This window comes from Miniopterus schreibersii (assembly GCF_964146895.1).
Source record: "Miniopterus schreibersii genome assembly, chromosome: 14".
NCBI classification, from domain to species: domain Eukaryota; kingdom Metazoa; phylum Chordata; class Mammalia; order Chiroptera; family Miniopteridae; genus Miniopterus; species Miniopterus schreibersii.
In genome coordinates, this window is record NC_138114.1 from 48,900,392 (window position 1) to 48,915,614 (window position 15,223).

A 15,223-nucleotide genomic window follows, 5' to 3' on the forward strand; every position below is an offset into this window, starting at 1 on the left:
ATGGGAGCTCTCCCTCGGCCGGGGCCCGTGGGGACATGCCTGGCCTCTCCTGCAAGAGGGTATGTTTTCTAAGGGCAGCAGACAAGTCTTTTTGCCCCACAGCACACAGCAAGGGCTCAGAGGGGAGCTAGCTGCTAAATGAATGAATTGAGCATCCCACCGGCCAGAATCAAGTTCTGCAGTTTCCTGGTGCTCATCTCCCCAAAACTTAACAAGAGCAAGCATTCCACCGGGGGACATGACCCAGGGACTCTGCAAATAAAGTGTCTGAACCAAGAGCATGCAACCCCATTCAACTCCCCCACGAATCTGGGGCAGCAGGAGCACCATCCAAGCAGCTTTCTCAAGCGCTGCTTCCTGGTCACAAGCTCCAGGGGGGAGGAGCCACAGGCGGGTGGCTCCAGGGAGGCCAGGGACGTGGGCGTCCACATCGACTACACTGCCCCTCCGCCCTGCAGCCAGCTGGAAAAAGCAGCAGGGACTGTGTTTACAGCTGAGAAAAATGACCAGCCGGCTGAGTGCTCCGCTGGCCTGGTGTCAAGCTGCAAGGGGCCACAGCTGCACCGGCTCTGGGTGTCATGGGGTGGTTGCTTTTTGGTTTTCCCCCTGATCTGGTCATTTGTCACTGCAATTTGTTCAGAAAGGGAGGCAAATGCAAGCTGCAACTCCAGGTTAGATGAAATCATCATATGTAGGGAAACATTTAACAGGTTTCTGGGACCTACTCGAGTTACACATTTTAGGGAAAATGCCTCTAGAAATAAACTGGACTGTTTCTTGTCCATGAAGCTGTCAAAACTCAGTGGAACGACCTGCCATTCTAGGTCTCTTTTGAAGACCTCAGAGGAGGGACCAGCTGTTCTTTTTTTTTTAAACCTTACCCAGCGACGTGTTTTTTTCTATTGATTTTAAAGAGAAAGGAAGGGAAGCATCAATGTGATGAAGAGAAACATCGACTGGTTGCCTCCCGTATGTGTCCTGACCAGGGACTGAGCCTGCAACCTTTTGGTGTACAGGACAGGTGTCCCAACCAACAGAGCCACCCGGCCAGGGCGGGATCAGCTATTCCTTCTGCTACCATCTTTTCGCTGAATGCTCTTCAAGGGTCCAAAGGTTCCCCAGAGGCTGTGAATTATAAAAGATAGAGATTGAACCTACTTCTTCAACAAGCACTTACACTGGCGGGGATTTCGCAGTTTCACAGATGAAACTGGTTTGTAAAGTGCTCTGTAGCCTCACTGGCAGTGAACCCCAGAGCTCTGAGCCAAGCCCCAGAACAGTCCACTCCAGGCCTCTTCTGCCATGGGAGTTGCTGCCCAGGGCCTCATTTCTTCATCCCTCACCAGGCCGGTGGGAGAAGCAGCCCAGATCCCGAAGGACTGTGCCATGAACTTGGGTTCGGGGAAACTCCGACAGGCCTGGAAGGAGGGGCTCCGTTTTTCCATGCAAGCAGGTCGGATGTGACCAGTTTCTCAGCTGACCTGACCGTCCTACCGCCTCCTTCCGGCTCTTCCCCCTGAAGCCAGACTGATGGGTAGCACTTTGGGTGGAAGGCTTGATGGGCACTCTTGGATCTCAGAAGCTGGCTGGGCCAAGAACTGAATCTCTGTATTTGAGATCTCCAGAGAAACCGAACCACTAGAATGTACACATGTCTAGAAAGAGATTTATAATAAGGAATTGGCTCACATGATTATGGAGACTGACAAGTTCGGAGATCTGCAGTCCTTGCTGGCAGGGTCAAGACCCATGAAGAGCAGATGTTCCAGTTCAAGTCCAAAGGCAAAAAACCAAAACAACCCCTCCCCCCAAACCCCCAAGCCCTAATGTCCCAGTTTGGAGGCCAGCATGCAGGAGGAATTCCATCTTATTCTAGGGAGGTTCTACTCATGCCATCAACTGATGGGATGAGGCCCACCCACCTTAGGGAGAGCAATCTGCTTTATTCAGGCAACTGATTTAAATGCTAATCTCATCCCAAAACACCCTAACAGCAACATTCAGGATGTTTGACCAAATATCTGGGTACCCCGTCGCTCAGTCAAGTTTACACATAAAATTAACCATCACAGGTACACACCTTCCTTATTCTATATAATAAATGAGGTGCAGTGAGGAGGGAGAGTTAGAGAGATGCTAATTTTGGCCACAGAACCGCAAGCTTAATTTCCATTTTATCATTGGGACCGCAAAACACCTGTGCCCCTGACACGCCCTCTGCCCCTCCCAGAAGTGTAAACAGCTAGTTGAGAACAGGGCCAGTCTCAGTCACACAGGCTCTGAATCCAGTGCCTATCTCAGTCCTGGCACACGGAACACTCCCAGCACAGGTATATTTAATGAATAAATGAATGAGTGGATTGAATGGTCCCTGGCATCTTACAAATCCATTCAGAGACTGTAAACTGAACACAAGTATCAAATCAGAATTACAAAGGGTCAAAAATTAAGCTGCACAGCCCCAGCCGGATGGCTCAATTGGTTTCAGCGCCACCCCGTACACCAAGGTTGCGGGTTCAATACCTGGTTGGGGTACGTATGGGAGGCAGCTGAGCTATGCTTTATGTATCAATGTTTCTCTCTCTCCCCCTTCCTCTCTAAAATCAATAAAAAACATATTCTCAGGCAAGGATTTAAAAAAAATTAAACTGCACAATCACGGCACCAGACAAAAGCTACCCAGCATTAAGACAGCCCTGTTTGCAGAGCGTCTCCAGGCTTCAGAAAGCAAATTCCTACGTCCATAAGTGCTGGTCACATCTGCACTGCTCAGGACCTGCTGGCCTTCTACTCTCTGAGGTACCATTTTGATCCTTTCAAACCCCAGAGGATGCCCTCCCTCCGCCTGGTTTCCTTCCTCCTCAGCTGCCCCAGGGTTAAGAGGCCTCTCCCCTCCCCTCCCGGTCCCCAGCCCCCACCTCGCTCTTTCAGAGACCCTGTCCTTGGAAGAGCCCACAGCCGGCCTGAGCTCTAACAGCCCTGACAAATCTACCGGTCACTGCACTTCTCTTTTTCAGGCTAAAAATAAGAACTGACCCTTTTCTGGGTCACACATTTGTTGCTGGAGTCTTCCTGTGGGCTGGAAAGTGAGTCAAAGCCATGAAGCTTGAGTATCCTTCCTGGGAAACGCTCAGACACGGGCTGTGTCTTCTGAGACAGTCGTTCCTGGGGTCCTGTCTTTGGACACGGCCTGGGGCCACGACCACGGAACAGTCAGGTTGCCCGGCTTCTGTGGACAGCTGAGGCCCATCTGTGCTGCTTTCTTTTTAAAGAACTAGCTTCTTTTTGGAACTTCCACCCTCTTCCTTCATCCCTATGAAAACAAATCTATTTTTGGCAGATACATAGACTGAGCCAGATTCTCACGCTGAATGGAGGAAGGGGAGAGCAGAGGAGACGGCCTGCGGCAGGCGAGGGAAGGAAGGGACTGGCAGGGAGGGGACTCGGCCCTTCCTTGAATGCTACCTGCCGCCTGGAGCAGAGCCCTGAGTGTCGAGTACAATTCATGACACCCAGGTGCCCATTTCACTGTGCTCAGGGTGCACTCGGTGGGTGCTTTGAAAGGAAAAGGTTCATCCGTGTGGACACAAATTCAATGTCAGAGGTATGTCCCCTGGCGGTAGGCAAGAGGACACCTATTACCTTGGTGAATTTCCCAGCCTGGCTCGGGTAGATGGCTGTGAAAACTGACTTTCGGGACACAGAGAGCTGATCCAAGCCCCAGGGGGGCTTTCATGGGCCCTGGGGATTCAGTAAGTACACAGGAGCCAGCTCCGTTCTGGGACCAGAACAGCAGGTCAGTGCGACCAGCCTTTCTTGCCAGGGAGGCAGACCCTCATGGGAGCCCTGTGGTAGCACAGTTGTTTGCAAACAGTGTGAGGGCTGGAGGCTGTGAGAGTCTGTGGCACCAGCGGGGCCCCCAGGCACCCATGAGGAATGGGCTGGCCACCGGCCCGGAATGCTCTGTGCTGACTAGCATGCTCCTTAGCCAGGCCCCTGCCCTCATCCAGGTGTCTGCCACCAGGCAGGTGTGACAGCCTCACCCCTCTGGGGCGACAGTGTGTGCTCCTGTGTTCACAGGTGAGAAGGGCAGAGGAAAATCAATCCCCTTCATTTCCTGGTGGCACGTGTAGGGCCTTCAGCCTCAGCACCGAGCTGATCTGCCTGGTCCATACCATGAGCTTTGTCTCCATTCCTTTCTCATTCTAACATTCTTGTTTTCCAAGCCTTTTACTTGAAATCCTCAATCCATTCACCCACAGTGAAATGTCTCTGCACCTCATTTTAAAATCTTAGCCCCAGGGACCCCACAGCGACAACAGAACCTAGAAATGTACAGTCAGAAAGAACATGGAACCCAGCCCCTCTCCTGCCAGTCTGAGCCCGTTCCTCCCCAGGACGAAGCTGAGCAACGGGGAGGGTCCTGGGTCCCTGCCTGCGGGAGACCCTGGCTGCCTCCCAAGGAAGCCTGTGCAACCTGGGGGACACCCGAGTGGGGTGACAGTCACCACCGTGGGCATCCTGGGCCCCGTCCGCTCCCACTCCCGCACTCACCTGGTAGGCGGCTTGTCTCATGAACTGCTTGGCGGGCTGTTTCCAGATGGCAGGCACAGTGATGACCCATCTGACATCAGAGTTCTCGAACTCTGAACCCGCCTGGTCGCTCAGCTCCTACAGACAAGGAGAGTGCAGCAGGTCAAGCCGATGGAGCTGGTCCTCCTGCGGCCTCGTTGAGAATCCGGGCTTCCTGGCTATGAACTAACTTCCACAGCCTCAGAGCTCACCAGTGCCAGGGGGCAAGGGTCTGTTTCCTGACTATGCAACAAGCAGGCAGCTCCCAGCTCCTTCCCTCACTGAATGTGACGGCAGATCAGAGGCCTCTGGCCACTTCCTCGCCACGTGATTTAGGGCAAGTGACAACCCTCAGGCCTCAGTTTCCTTAGTATGATGCAGATAATAATTCCTAGCTCATATGGTTGTTAGAGGGATTGATGATTTCCTCGGAGCTACATTTACCGAGTTTACTCTGTGTCAACCTTGTTAAGTTCTACTTCATCTCCATTAATCCATCCAAGAATGCTGTTAGGAAGGGATCAAAACTGTGCCCCTTTCCTATAGATGGCAAACTAAGACCTCAATATATTGTCTTTTTTATGATTACACAGCTAGAAAGGGGCAGAGTCAAAATTTGGACTCAGCCCCAGGTCTGTCTTGACTAAACTGTGACACATGGTCTGGTATCTGGAACAGTGTCTGGTGGCAGGTGTCAGAGCTGTCACTGGTGTCTACCTCACCCCAAGCCCAGCACATCAGGGGATTTTTCCTGGCAGGACAGGAAGGATACAAATGACATGACCTAAACGAGAACCACGCTGCCCTTAACTTTGGGTCAAGGTTAAACCATGTGGATAAATGGAATGGGCAGAAGCCTCAGAGGTTTCCACCAGGCCCACGTAGACAAAATATGTCTTTAGTATTGTTCTAGTGTTCTGACTCAATATTTCCATCTGTAAAATGGGGAGACTAAAACTAACTCACAGCATTAGCAACAAAATTAAAACACACATGGCACGCCTGGCCCAGAGGAGACCCCTGATAAATGCTGGTTCCTTCCTTCCCCTCCCCTCCTGTGGCCACAGTCACCAGACAAATCTGAAATCAAACTGAAACACATATTAATGTACCAGAGTCGGTTCTGGGGACAGGGCTCAGATCAGCAGGCTGGTGATTTTTTTTTTTCTGGTGGGTGTCACTTTTTCCCTATTGTTTCAAATTGTTATCTTGGGACTGACCCACTCTCTCACTGAACTAACTTCCTCTTTGACCAGTAAGCTTTTTTGTTTTTCATTTTTAATTGTGAAAAAATATATATGACAAAATTTGTTATTTTAAAGTGTACAGTTTGGTAGTGTTAAGTATAGTCAGCAAACTTTTTTTAAAAAACATCTCTGCTTTGGGCCAACATGAAACAGCCAGTTTTGGGGTTTTGTTTCTGTTTTATTTTTATTTTTTAATCACGTGCTATTATTTCCTTGCAGGTCTGCACCGGGCTTTAAAAGCAAGTGAGCATGTGACATGTGTTGGGAAGGATTCTGAGAACACCTATCACCATCCAGACTATTTTAAACTCTAAGCAAGAAGAGGCTCAGAACTGGAATGATGGGCTTCCTGGCTGATGGAAAGTTGCTTAGATACGCTGAACAGCTTGGCGAGAAAGGAACCTGACTTTAACTGAATGTCTCATTTGTCAGGCGCTTCCGCTTGCTCTCCTTCATGAACGAGGCAACATCACACATGGGATTTCTGAGATCTTCTGCTTCAGCTTATCCTGGCCCAAAGTGCAACAGTCCCTCTGAATCCACCTGTCCCTCAAATGCCAGCCAGCCCTCTTGCGAAGGCTGAGCTCCTGTAAATCTCGAAGAGCTTTCTTCATGGAATTGTGTCACATGCTCCCACTGGGAGAAGGTGCCAGCCAGCTCCCCGAGCCGGAGGCTGAGCTGCCCAGTTCACGACCGCCGCCCCCGGGCCCTGCTTGACCTTTTGCCCCCCCTTCTGAGACAGGCTGCTCCTTCCTTTCCTCTTGGCCAACCTGAAACTCGGCCCAGGGTCACGGACTTTATCAAGTCCTAAATTTTCCCTGAGTCCCCATGGCTCCTCCTCTTAATCGCCACCCCCCCCCCCCATACTCTGCCTCCCTCTGCTCCTTCCACTTGCTCAGACTTGCCACCTGTGGTCAGGCAGAGAGGCCCCCACTCTGTGCCAGACCCCGAAGAGGCCCCCGCGGAGGCGCTTCATGTCTATTATTTCATTCACTATCTAACGACCCACACGGGTTAGAAATGTGGGTATTGGAGACACTGAGCACCTCGCCCAAGGTCACATGGGTGCTACATGTGTCTCCTGCCTCTCTTTTCTGTTTTTTAACTGAGATATAATTTGCATACCATAAAAATTCACCTTCTTTAAGCATACAACTCAGTGGGTTTTAGTACATTCACAAGGTTTTGTGCAAACATCACCACTATCTAATTTTATCACCACCCTTTAGCAGTCACTCTTCATTCACACTCTCCCCAGTCCCTGGCAACCATTAATCTACTTTTTGTCTCCATGAAGTTGTCTGTTCTGGACATTTGATATAAATGGGATCATTCAATAATAGGTGGCCTTTTGTATCTGGCTTCTTTCCTGTAGAATAATGATCTCAAGGTGCATCCATGCTGTGTCTGTGTCAGTACTTCGTTCCTTTTCATGGCTGAGTAATATTCCACTGTATGGATAGATCCCATTTAGTTACCCATTCATCCCCTGAAGGACATGTGGGCTGTTTCTGCCTTTTAGTTACTATGACTAGTGCTGCCACCAACATTCATGGACGAGTACTTGCACAAATGAGTGTTCTCATTTCTCTTGGGCATACACCTAGGAGTGGAATTGCTGGGTAACATGATAACTCTGTTTAAGCTTCTTAGGACCTTCCAGACTGGTTTCCTAGCAGCTGCACCATTTTCCATTCCCCCTGCGGTTGGGAGGGTGCACCCTGCTTTCTGAATGCAAAGCCCACACTCTCTTCCTCTAGGCACCCCTAGGTGGCAGGTGCACCACCACCACCACCACAGGCACTGCCATGTGTCCCACCTTCAGTGCCTGCTCCTTAAAGTACTGCAGGGCATAAGCGAAGATTTCTAGGGCTTTGATTTTCTTGCCGTTGGCTGCTGTCAGGTCTGTATCCAGGGTGAGGTCCTGGCAGGAAGAGAGGAATGAAACGGTAAGAAGACAAAGGAGAGCCGGGCCTTCTAGCTTTGGGAACAGCTCCATGTGGTTCTGGGGAAGCTGGTGAGCATATCTGTGTTTCCCAATGTTTGAAAGGCAGACCAGGATGGTGTGTCCCCCAGAACAGGCCTGGAGGCATTGTCCTTGTACCGCGTGGGAGGCCGTGGCTGTTCCCCTCAGCCCTGCCCCCACTTCCCCCTCCTTCCCTCCTCCCTGTTTTTCTCTCTTTCTCCTGGATCCTCTGGGAGTGAGGTTTCAGGGCATCGACAGAGCCCAGGAAGAGAGGAAGGCAGCAGGTCCCACTGCTGGTGTCATTTACATACTATTTCCACTCTCAGGCCCACATGGTCACCCTTGGGAGCCCCTCAGACAGAGGCCTACATAATCATACCAACTCACTAACATGCATGACGCTGCACAGACCTAAGCTCTCATTCCCCAATGAGCTGCCAACCTAGTCACCAAAATAGAAGTGCTCCTATTTTAAGGCTTTTGCTGCCTGATCCAATACGAGCCCAGCATCACTGCCTCCCTTCCTCCGCCGAAAGCCTAAGCAGATGCTGAGTGCCGTCCTTGTGTGCAGGATGCTCTGCGAGATGCTGCATGGACTGAGGTCACTAAAAAATAACGAGAAATGTCCTCAGAGAGTGGGGATGGGCAGAGAAAGCCCCTGTGCTTCTGGAACCAACAGGCTCATTACTACCAAGGAACAAAAATCAGTGGGGCCTCGGACTGATCCTGGCTAGGTAATTAGGTGTTGCCTTTGGAGTATGAAGGAGCATCGAGCTGCTAAATCAGCCTCCTGAAGCCTGTCAGTCATCCTGACCCATCGGCACAAGCTCCCTCCTCCCGGCCAATCACTGCCCTTATCCCTCCAAATGCTCCTGACCTCAAGTCCCTCCTTCAGGATTCCCTAATATCCCAATAATCCAGCAGCTAAAGGGGGACTTCCTGGCATGGGATCCCCAGCCCCCTGGGCCTATGCTCCTGCCAGTATCCACTCTCACTGGTCAGTTTCCAAGGCAAACAAGTTGTTAAATATTCTGAACATCTCCCTGCTCACATGTACATCAGAAAGTGTGTGTATTCCACAAAAAAGCTGGGTGCTCCAGGTAATTTCCAAAATCCAGGTAAATGGACATGCATTTGTGCCTGGGAGAAACCCAAAGTTCCCCGGAATTGGAAGAACCCCACACTCACAAGACAAGAGGAACCCTGGCTCTCCAACGCAGAGGACTTGGGGACAGGGAGAGGCTCGCTTACCCCAGTGGTGTGCAGCTTCATCTTGAATTTCTCCAGGTACAGCCACTGCTTGGCCTCGTTGGGATCCAGGTCATGGTAAAAGTCCCTGGCAGCGTACCCGAAGCTGTGGAACTTCCTCTCGGGAGTCAGCAAGATAGTGGTCGGGGTCTTCTGATTTGACACCCCAGGGTCACCTCCTTCCCACCGCCTGTCGCCAAGGAAAGACAGGGGTGATGGCACCTTCTTTCGAAATGCCAGGGAAATGCTTCAGGGTCAGAGAAAGCAGAGGTGCGGGGGGAAGGATGCAGGGCTCAGGAGAGATTTGGAGGGGTGACAGACAAGTGGACCTTGAAGGAGGAAAGGACAGGGCAAGCTGCTCAGAGGTGGGCAGGCAGGGGTGTGAGTGTGCAGGTTAGAGAACTAGCATGTCAATGAGAAGAGTGACTATAAATGGGAAGCGTGAAAAGCAAGTTTGGGAAGGTGGCGGGAACCAGGCAGAAGAGAGCCAGAGGAGTTAGAGATCTAATCAGTGAGTAATGGGGAGCCACTGAAGTTTTTAGAGCAGGGGCATGGCAGAATCACAGCTGCTGTTGACCAGAGCAAGTCAGATGAAACGGAGGGAGACTGGAACCTAGGAGGCTGAGGAGGCAGTTCAGGTCTCATCTGGGAGCAGAGGCGAGAGAGTCCGAACAAGGGTAGAAAGCCAACGAAGGGAGAGGGGAGATGGAGAGGGGGCGGATCATCCAGAGGGAGAGCCGAGCCAAATGGACACAGTGGTGAGTAGGAGCCAAGACATCCCGGAGGTTTCAAGCTTGGGCACCTAGGGAAGGTGCCCTTTACAGAAACCAGGATCCATGGACAGGGAGGCTGCAGGGGACGTGGGGAGCTCTGGCGGAACGTGCTGGCATTGAACTCCTCGGGAGGGGGGCTGGAGATGCAAGCCTGGGAGTTCCCGGGGGCCGGAAACAGACCTGGGTGTCTCCTTACAGGGCGACGGCCACAGTGACAAGGTAGGATGAGGGCACTGATGGGAACAGTGAGGAGGGAAGGGACCAGATCCTGCAGGGCTGTGTGCTGAAGTGAAGCCAGGAGAAGGACGAGGTGGGGACAGACAGACAGGCAGGCAGGTGCTACGGGACTACACCTGGAACTCACGGGAGGGGTGACGGATGGGCAGGGCCAGCTGAGCCCGAGATGCTTCCTCCCTCTCTCGCATAGAAAGGGGGAGAGAGGGCGGGTGAGTGGAGAGGGCAGGTGACTCGATGCCTCTCCCTCCTCTGGGGTCATGCAAAGAAGCTACAGCTGCCGAGAGGCCAGGATGCTCTCTCCTCTACCAGGCCCTGGCCCCGCAGCTGGCTCCCGTCCTGCCGTTAGCCATGACCCCTACGAGCTGTCTCGGTGGAGACAGGGTACGGAGGAGAATCGTGCCCTCTCCCTGGCCCACCCGGGGAGGTGGCCGGCTCCTGGCTGGGTCACACCTGCTGCCGACACAGCATCAGTAAGCCACAGTCCAGACAGACAGCCAGCTCCACCTGGATTTGCCGCCCAGATGGGTCTGGAATCGTCCCGGGCTAGTGTCCCAGTCAAGCTCCATCAGGGCGCAGGCTCCACCAGGGAGCTAAGTCCCCGTGGTGACCCCACTGAGACACAGGGCTGATTGCCAACCCGGGCAGACACTGGGCACCGGGGCCAGGGGAGCACTCCACACACCACCTTTCCCAAACGGGCCTTCCACTGCCGCCAACACGGATATTACGTCAGTAATGACCACCTGAGCTTTCCCTTCAATTCTATATTCCTTCGTTACTACTTAAGTACAAAAAATTAAACTCTCTCATTCATAACTTTGTCATATGTTCTGACTGAAGTAAAATTCCTTCCAAAATTGCTACAGTAACTAAGATAACATCTCTGAGGCCCTCAATGCTGCCAATGTTTGTGAGGGTTCCTCCCAAGCAAGTTCAGAGTTATTTCTGCTCTTTTTTCCGCCCAATTTTCTTTGCATGACTATCTCTTGGAAATAGCATTTCTTAAGACAACTACGGAGACACTGATAAACACTGATTCTAGCTTTTAACAGAGAGTTCTTCACTCAGGCTTTCCATCTCGGAGATGGCAAAGCCAAGAGACCCTCCACAGCCCCTGTCTAGCTAGTCAGAGGCAGAATCCTGGCTCAATCCGGCTGAACCCAAGGGCTGTGCTGTCCCCGGGTCTTTACTACAGCCGGCCTTTCACAATTTCCTGATGAGATGACACCACAGGTCTCTGGAGCCTCTTAATGTGGGGGCCTCGGTCAAGTCACATCTGGTTTTCCAGGGGAAAGGCGGGGCCTTAGCCAAGATTGTGTGGGGATTACTTTTATTACAACTTGTGTTTTCAACAGCACTTTAAAAAAATGCCTAAAATCTTACTCTGGGAGCAGTAACTAAATTCCACAATTACCAGTTAAAGGAATTGCCAATCACAATGTATCCTCGGAGCCATCCCTGGATTTGGAAAACCAAGAGATAAATCCCTGGCTCCCAAAGCTTTGAGGGCCGAAGACTCTGCGGGGAGCCATGGCCAGGCCAGGGGAGCAGTGCTGGTGCTGGACCGACCAGAATCTTCACAGATAGTCAGTCAGGTGTGGGCAGGGTGGGCCCGAGGGCGTGCTGGGCTGCTGTGTGCATGGGGGTGGGGGCAGGGAGTGTCCTGAGCACAGAGCGTGCCCAGGAGATCCCCGGGCCACTCCAGGGTGACCCTGGAGGTTCACTTGGCTGAAATTCACCCCACTCTGCTTTTTCTCAGGCATGGTGCTTCCTGCTCTGGTCACTGTGATCCCATGACACTCTGCTCTGGTCACTGTCCCATGACACTCCGCTTGGAAGAACTGGCACCTTCCCCGCTTACATTTACTCAGTGCTGAGCACTTGACAGGAAACCTCACTTCATTTGAACGCACACCCTGTGAGGCAGGTATGGTCATTGTCCTCATTTCACAGATAAGAAAACTGAGGTTCAGAAGGTTTAGCAATTGCCTACGGTCACAGAGGAAGTGTCCACCACAGCCAGCCTGTGAGCGGGCGCCTCTCCCCCAGCTGCAAGCTGGAATCACCCGCGACAGGTTTCAAACAGACCATCCACGCCCTTCCCCAGACCAGCTAAGTCAGAATTAAACCAGCGCTTTCACAGACCACGAACCCAGAGCCTGGAAGTGGCCTATACCAAAGTGGCAGTGAGTTCAGGCCAAGTTGGGCCAGATTCAGGGCCCACCTGCTAACCGATCCCTCTCCCCCCCAGGGCCCTCCCCAGGCCTCCCAGGTGCGGGGGCTGGCACCAGCTCGGGCCCCTGCCCGCCCGCAGCACTCGCCTCATCACGTGGATGCACTCCGGCTCCTTGGCGAAGCTGTAGGCGTAGCCGCTGGACGTGGTCCCGAAGTCGACGGCCACCACCACGAGAAACGTCTGCTGCTCCGAGACGTTCGAGTCGGTGTCGTTCTGCAGGCACAGCAAGCAAGCTATGGGCCACGTGTCCCCGAAGCCACCAGCCACCCTGGGCCCAGAGTGGGAAGGGGGCTCGCACGGCTGGCACCAGGACCATCTCATCTCCACCCGTGAACATGAGGGGCTGCTCAGCAGCCTCAAGAGAACAGACCCAAAAAGCCAAGGTAATCAGCACACACTCCCACACATATGCGCATTTCTTACCACGATGTGGGAAGGGGACAGAGGTGTGATCCCTGTGTCCCCAAGACTCCGGGCCGGAGATGAATATGTAGACGTGGGGGCCGTTTCTGGAAAAAGAAAGATAAAGTATGCTCCTTAGAGGTGGGGGGGGGGGCAGGGAACAGGAACAAGGCTGCGTGGCTTTGCTCCTAAGGGCACAGTTGCCCCTGAAAAGCCGGCTAACGTGGTGGGCCAGGCTGACCCCAGCCACACAGGTCAGGTATCAGGGCCCCTTTACATTTATTTAGTATTTAAAACTTGACCGAATGAGGCATTCCTTTTCTCCCAGGGACCAGGGGTGAGCAACCAAGGAGAAGTCACACTGTCCCTGGTCAGTGCTGGAGGCTCCACACTGCAGTCCCTGCCTGCTGCCCAGGACTGGCAGGGCCCACACAGCAGCAGGTCTTGAACTGTGGGCTTCCCACTGCAGGGACGATGCCAGACCCCGGGCACCTGCACATGCCAGGCACCATCCGGGGTACTCTGCAAATACTGCTCCATTCAGTACATAGCCTAGTACCTGGGAGGGGGAAAAAATGGTAATTTGCTAAAACAAACTTGTGGTCAAGGAGCCCAGAGGGTGTGAGGTGTCTGAGAAAGGCCTGTCTGCTTCTAGAGGAGACCAGGAGCGGCTCCCTCTGCCCCTGCGGTCAATCGCCTGGGTTAATCCCACACCCCCACTGATTCTTTTTTCCTGCCTGATGCGAACTCAAACAGCATCATGACAGTGGATGCCGAGCAGGCCAAGGGAGTGAAACGAATCATGTGAGAACGAATGTGAAGCTTCCAGTCTGCGCAGCCACCTCCCCTCCCTGCAGGCGTATGGTCCTCTCCCCGTGAGGCTCAATTCCAGCCTCGGGAAGAAAGGTGCAGAAGCAAAACATCAGCTTGCTGGGCAAAGGACTTAAACAGACACTCCTCCAAAGAATACACACAAATGGTCGAGAAGCATGTGAAAAGAGGTTTAACATCAGTGGTCATTAGAAAAGTGCAAATCAAAACTGCAATGAGATACTAGGACGGCTATAATAAAAAAGGAATAGAAACAAGTGTTGGCAAGGATGTGCACAAACAGGAACCCTTGTATATATCTGATGCGAATGCAAAATGGCACAGCCACTGGGGAAGAGTTTGGTGGTTCCTCGAAAAGTCAAATATAGAATCACTATATGACCCAGCAATTCCACTCCCAAGTACCTACCCAAAATAACTGAAAATGAGAATTCAAACAGATACAATAAACAAAAAGTAGAAACAACCCAGTGTCCATCAATAGATGAATGGGGAACAAAATGCGGTATATCCATACAGTGGAATATTACTCAGCTATGAAAAGGAATGAAATTCTCATGCACGTCATAACATGGATGTATCTAATACACATTACGCTAAGTGGAATAAGCTAGACACAAAAGGACAAATAGTAATTTGTATAATTCCACTTACATGAAATATCTAGAATAGGCAAATCCATAGAGACAGAAAGTAGAATAGAGGTTACCAGGGGCTGTGGGGAGGGAGAAATAGGGGGTGCAGAGTTTCTGTTTCGGGTGATGAAAAATTCTGGAAATAGATAGTGGTGATAGTTACACAATACTGACTATAATTAATTCCACGGATTTATACACTTAAAAATGGTTAAAATGGCAAATTTTACATTATATATGTAATATACATTTTTTACTTTACCACAATAAATATTTATTTTAAAAACTCAACTTGCACATCTGAGAGGGGAAGCAACTTTCAATTCCTATTAGCACCTATAGCTCAGTACTTTTGAAAGGAGAAGGGAGATATAAGCCAGATTACTGGCCCAGCCTGCTAAACTCCACCCTCCTTGCTAATCTCCTAGCACAGGGGCATCCACTTCTATAAAATCAGGGGGGATTCAGCCTCTCCACTAGGGGGCCCAGCCACATGGTCCTTTCCACCTGTTGGCGACAAGTCTGCCCTGCCCATGGCCCTTCGGGCAGCCAGCAGAGAGAGAGAGATGCCATCCTGCACTGGGAGCCACCCTCTCTCCACCTGCTACCTGGAAGACCTAGGGCCATGTGTCCACATTTGCACAGAAGGTCTTGGAAGAAACCAAATGTCTAATTACCCAGAAAATCTGGTGTTGGCAATTAGCAAACAAGCCATTATCGGCAGACTAACCATCCCCCCCGCTGTCTGCTTGGTTCTAATTATGCCATCACTCAGCCCTCCTCAGAGCATGGCCCACTGACTTGCAGAATAGCATGTGTTGGGCCACACATGCCTCGGGCCCCCAGAGGATTCCAGGGTATGTGAGGGCAAGAGCCAAGGATCTTTTGGGTTCTCCCTGGGCTTCCCTCCCCTTCTGTCTCCGTTCACTATGAGATAAATCACTTGGCTTGCTGATCACTCAACCAGGCCTAGAGGCAATTAAACTTCAGGGACTCCTTCCATCAGAAATTAAAATGCAGCTACACTGTGTGATGATTTAAAACTGATCCACAAAGGAGGTACGAAGCAACATTTT

At 51.7% G+C, this 15,223-nt stretch overlaps 1 protein-coding gene across 4 annotated transcripts in view; it reads right to left on the reverse strand.

Moving 5' to 3' along the window:
• The window catches only part of HSPA12A (heat shock protein family A (Hsp70) member 12A), a 110,538-nt gene that overhangs the window by 15,134 nt on the left and 80,181 nt on the right, over positions 1 to 15,223 (reverse strand). For all 4 annotated transcript variants that reach the window (XM_081158754.1, XM_081158752.1, XM_081158755.1 and 1 more), the window contains 5 exons: positions 12,703 to 12,788; positions 12,365 to 12,492; positions 9,037 to 9,223; positions 7,639 to 7,743; positions 4,555 to 4,671 (listed from right to left, as the gene is read on the reverse strand). In XM_081158754.1, the coding sequence (XP_081014880.1) occupies positions 4,555 to 4,671; positions 7,639 to 7,743; positions 9,037 to 9,223; positions 12,365 to 12,492; positions 12,703 to 12,788 (623 nt within the window). The remainder of the gene's footprint in view (positions 1 to 4,554; positions 4,672 to 7,638; positions 7,744 to 9,036; positions 9,224 to 12,364; positions 12,493 to 12,702; positions 12,789 to 15,223) is intronic.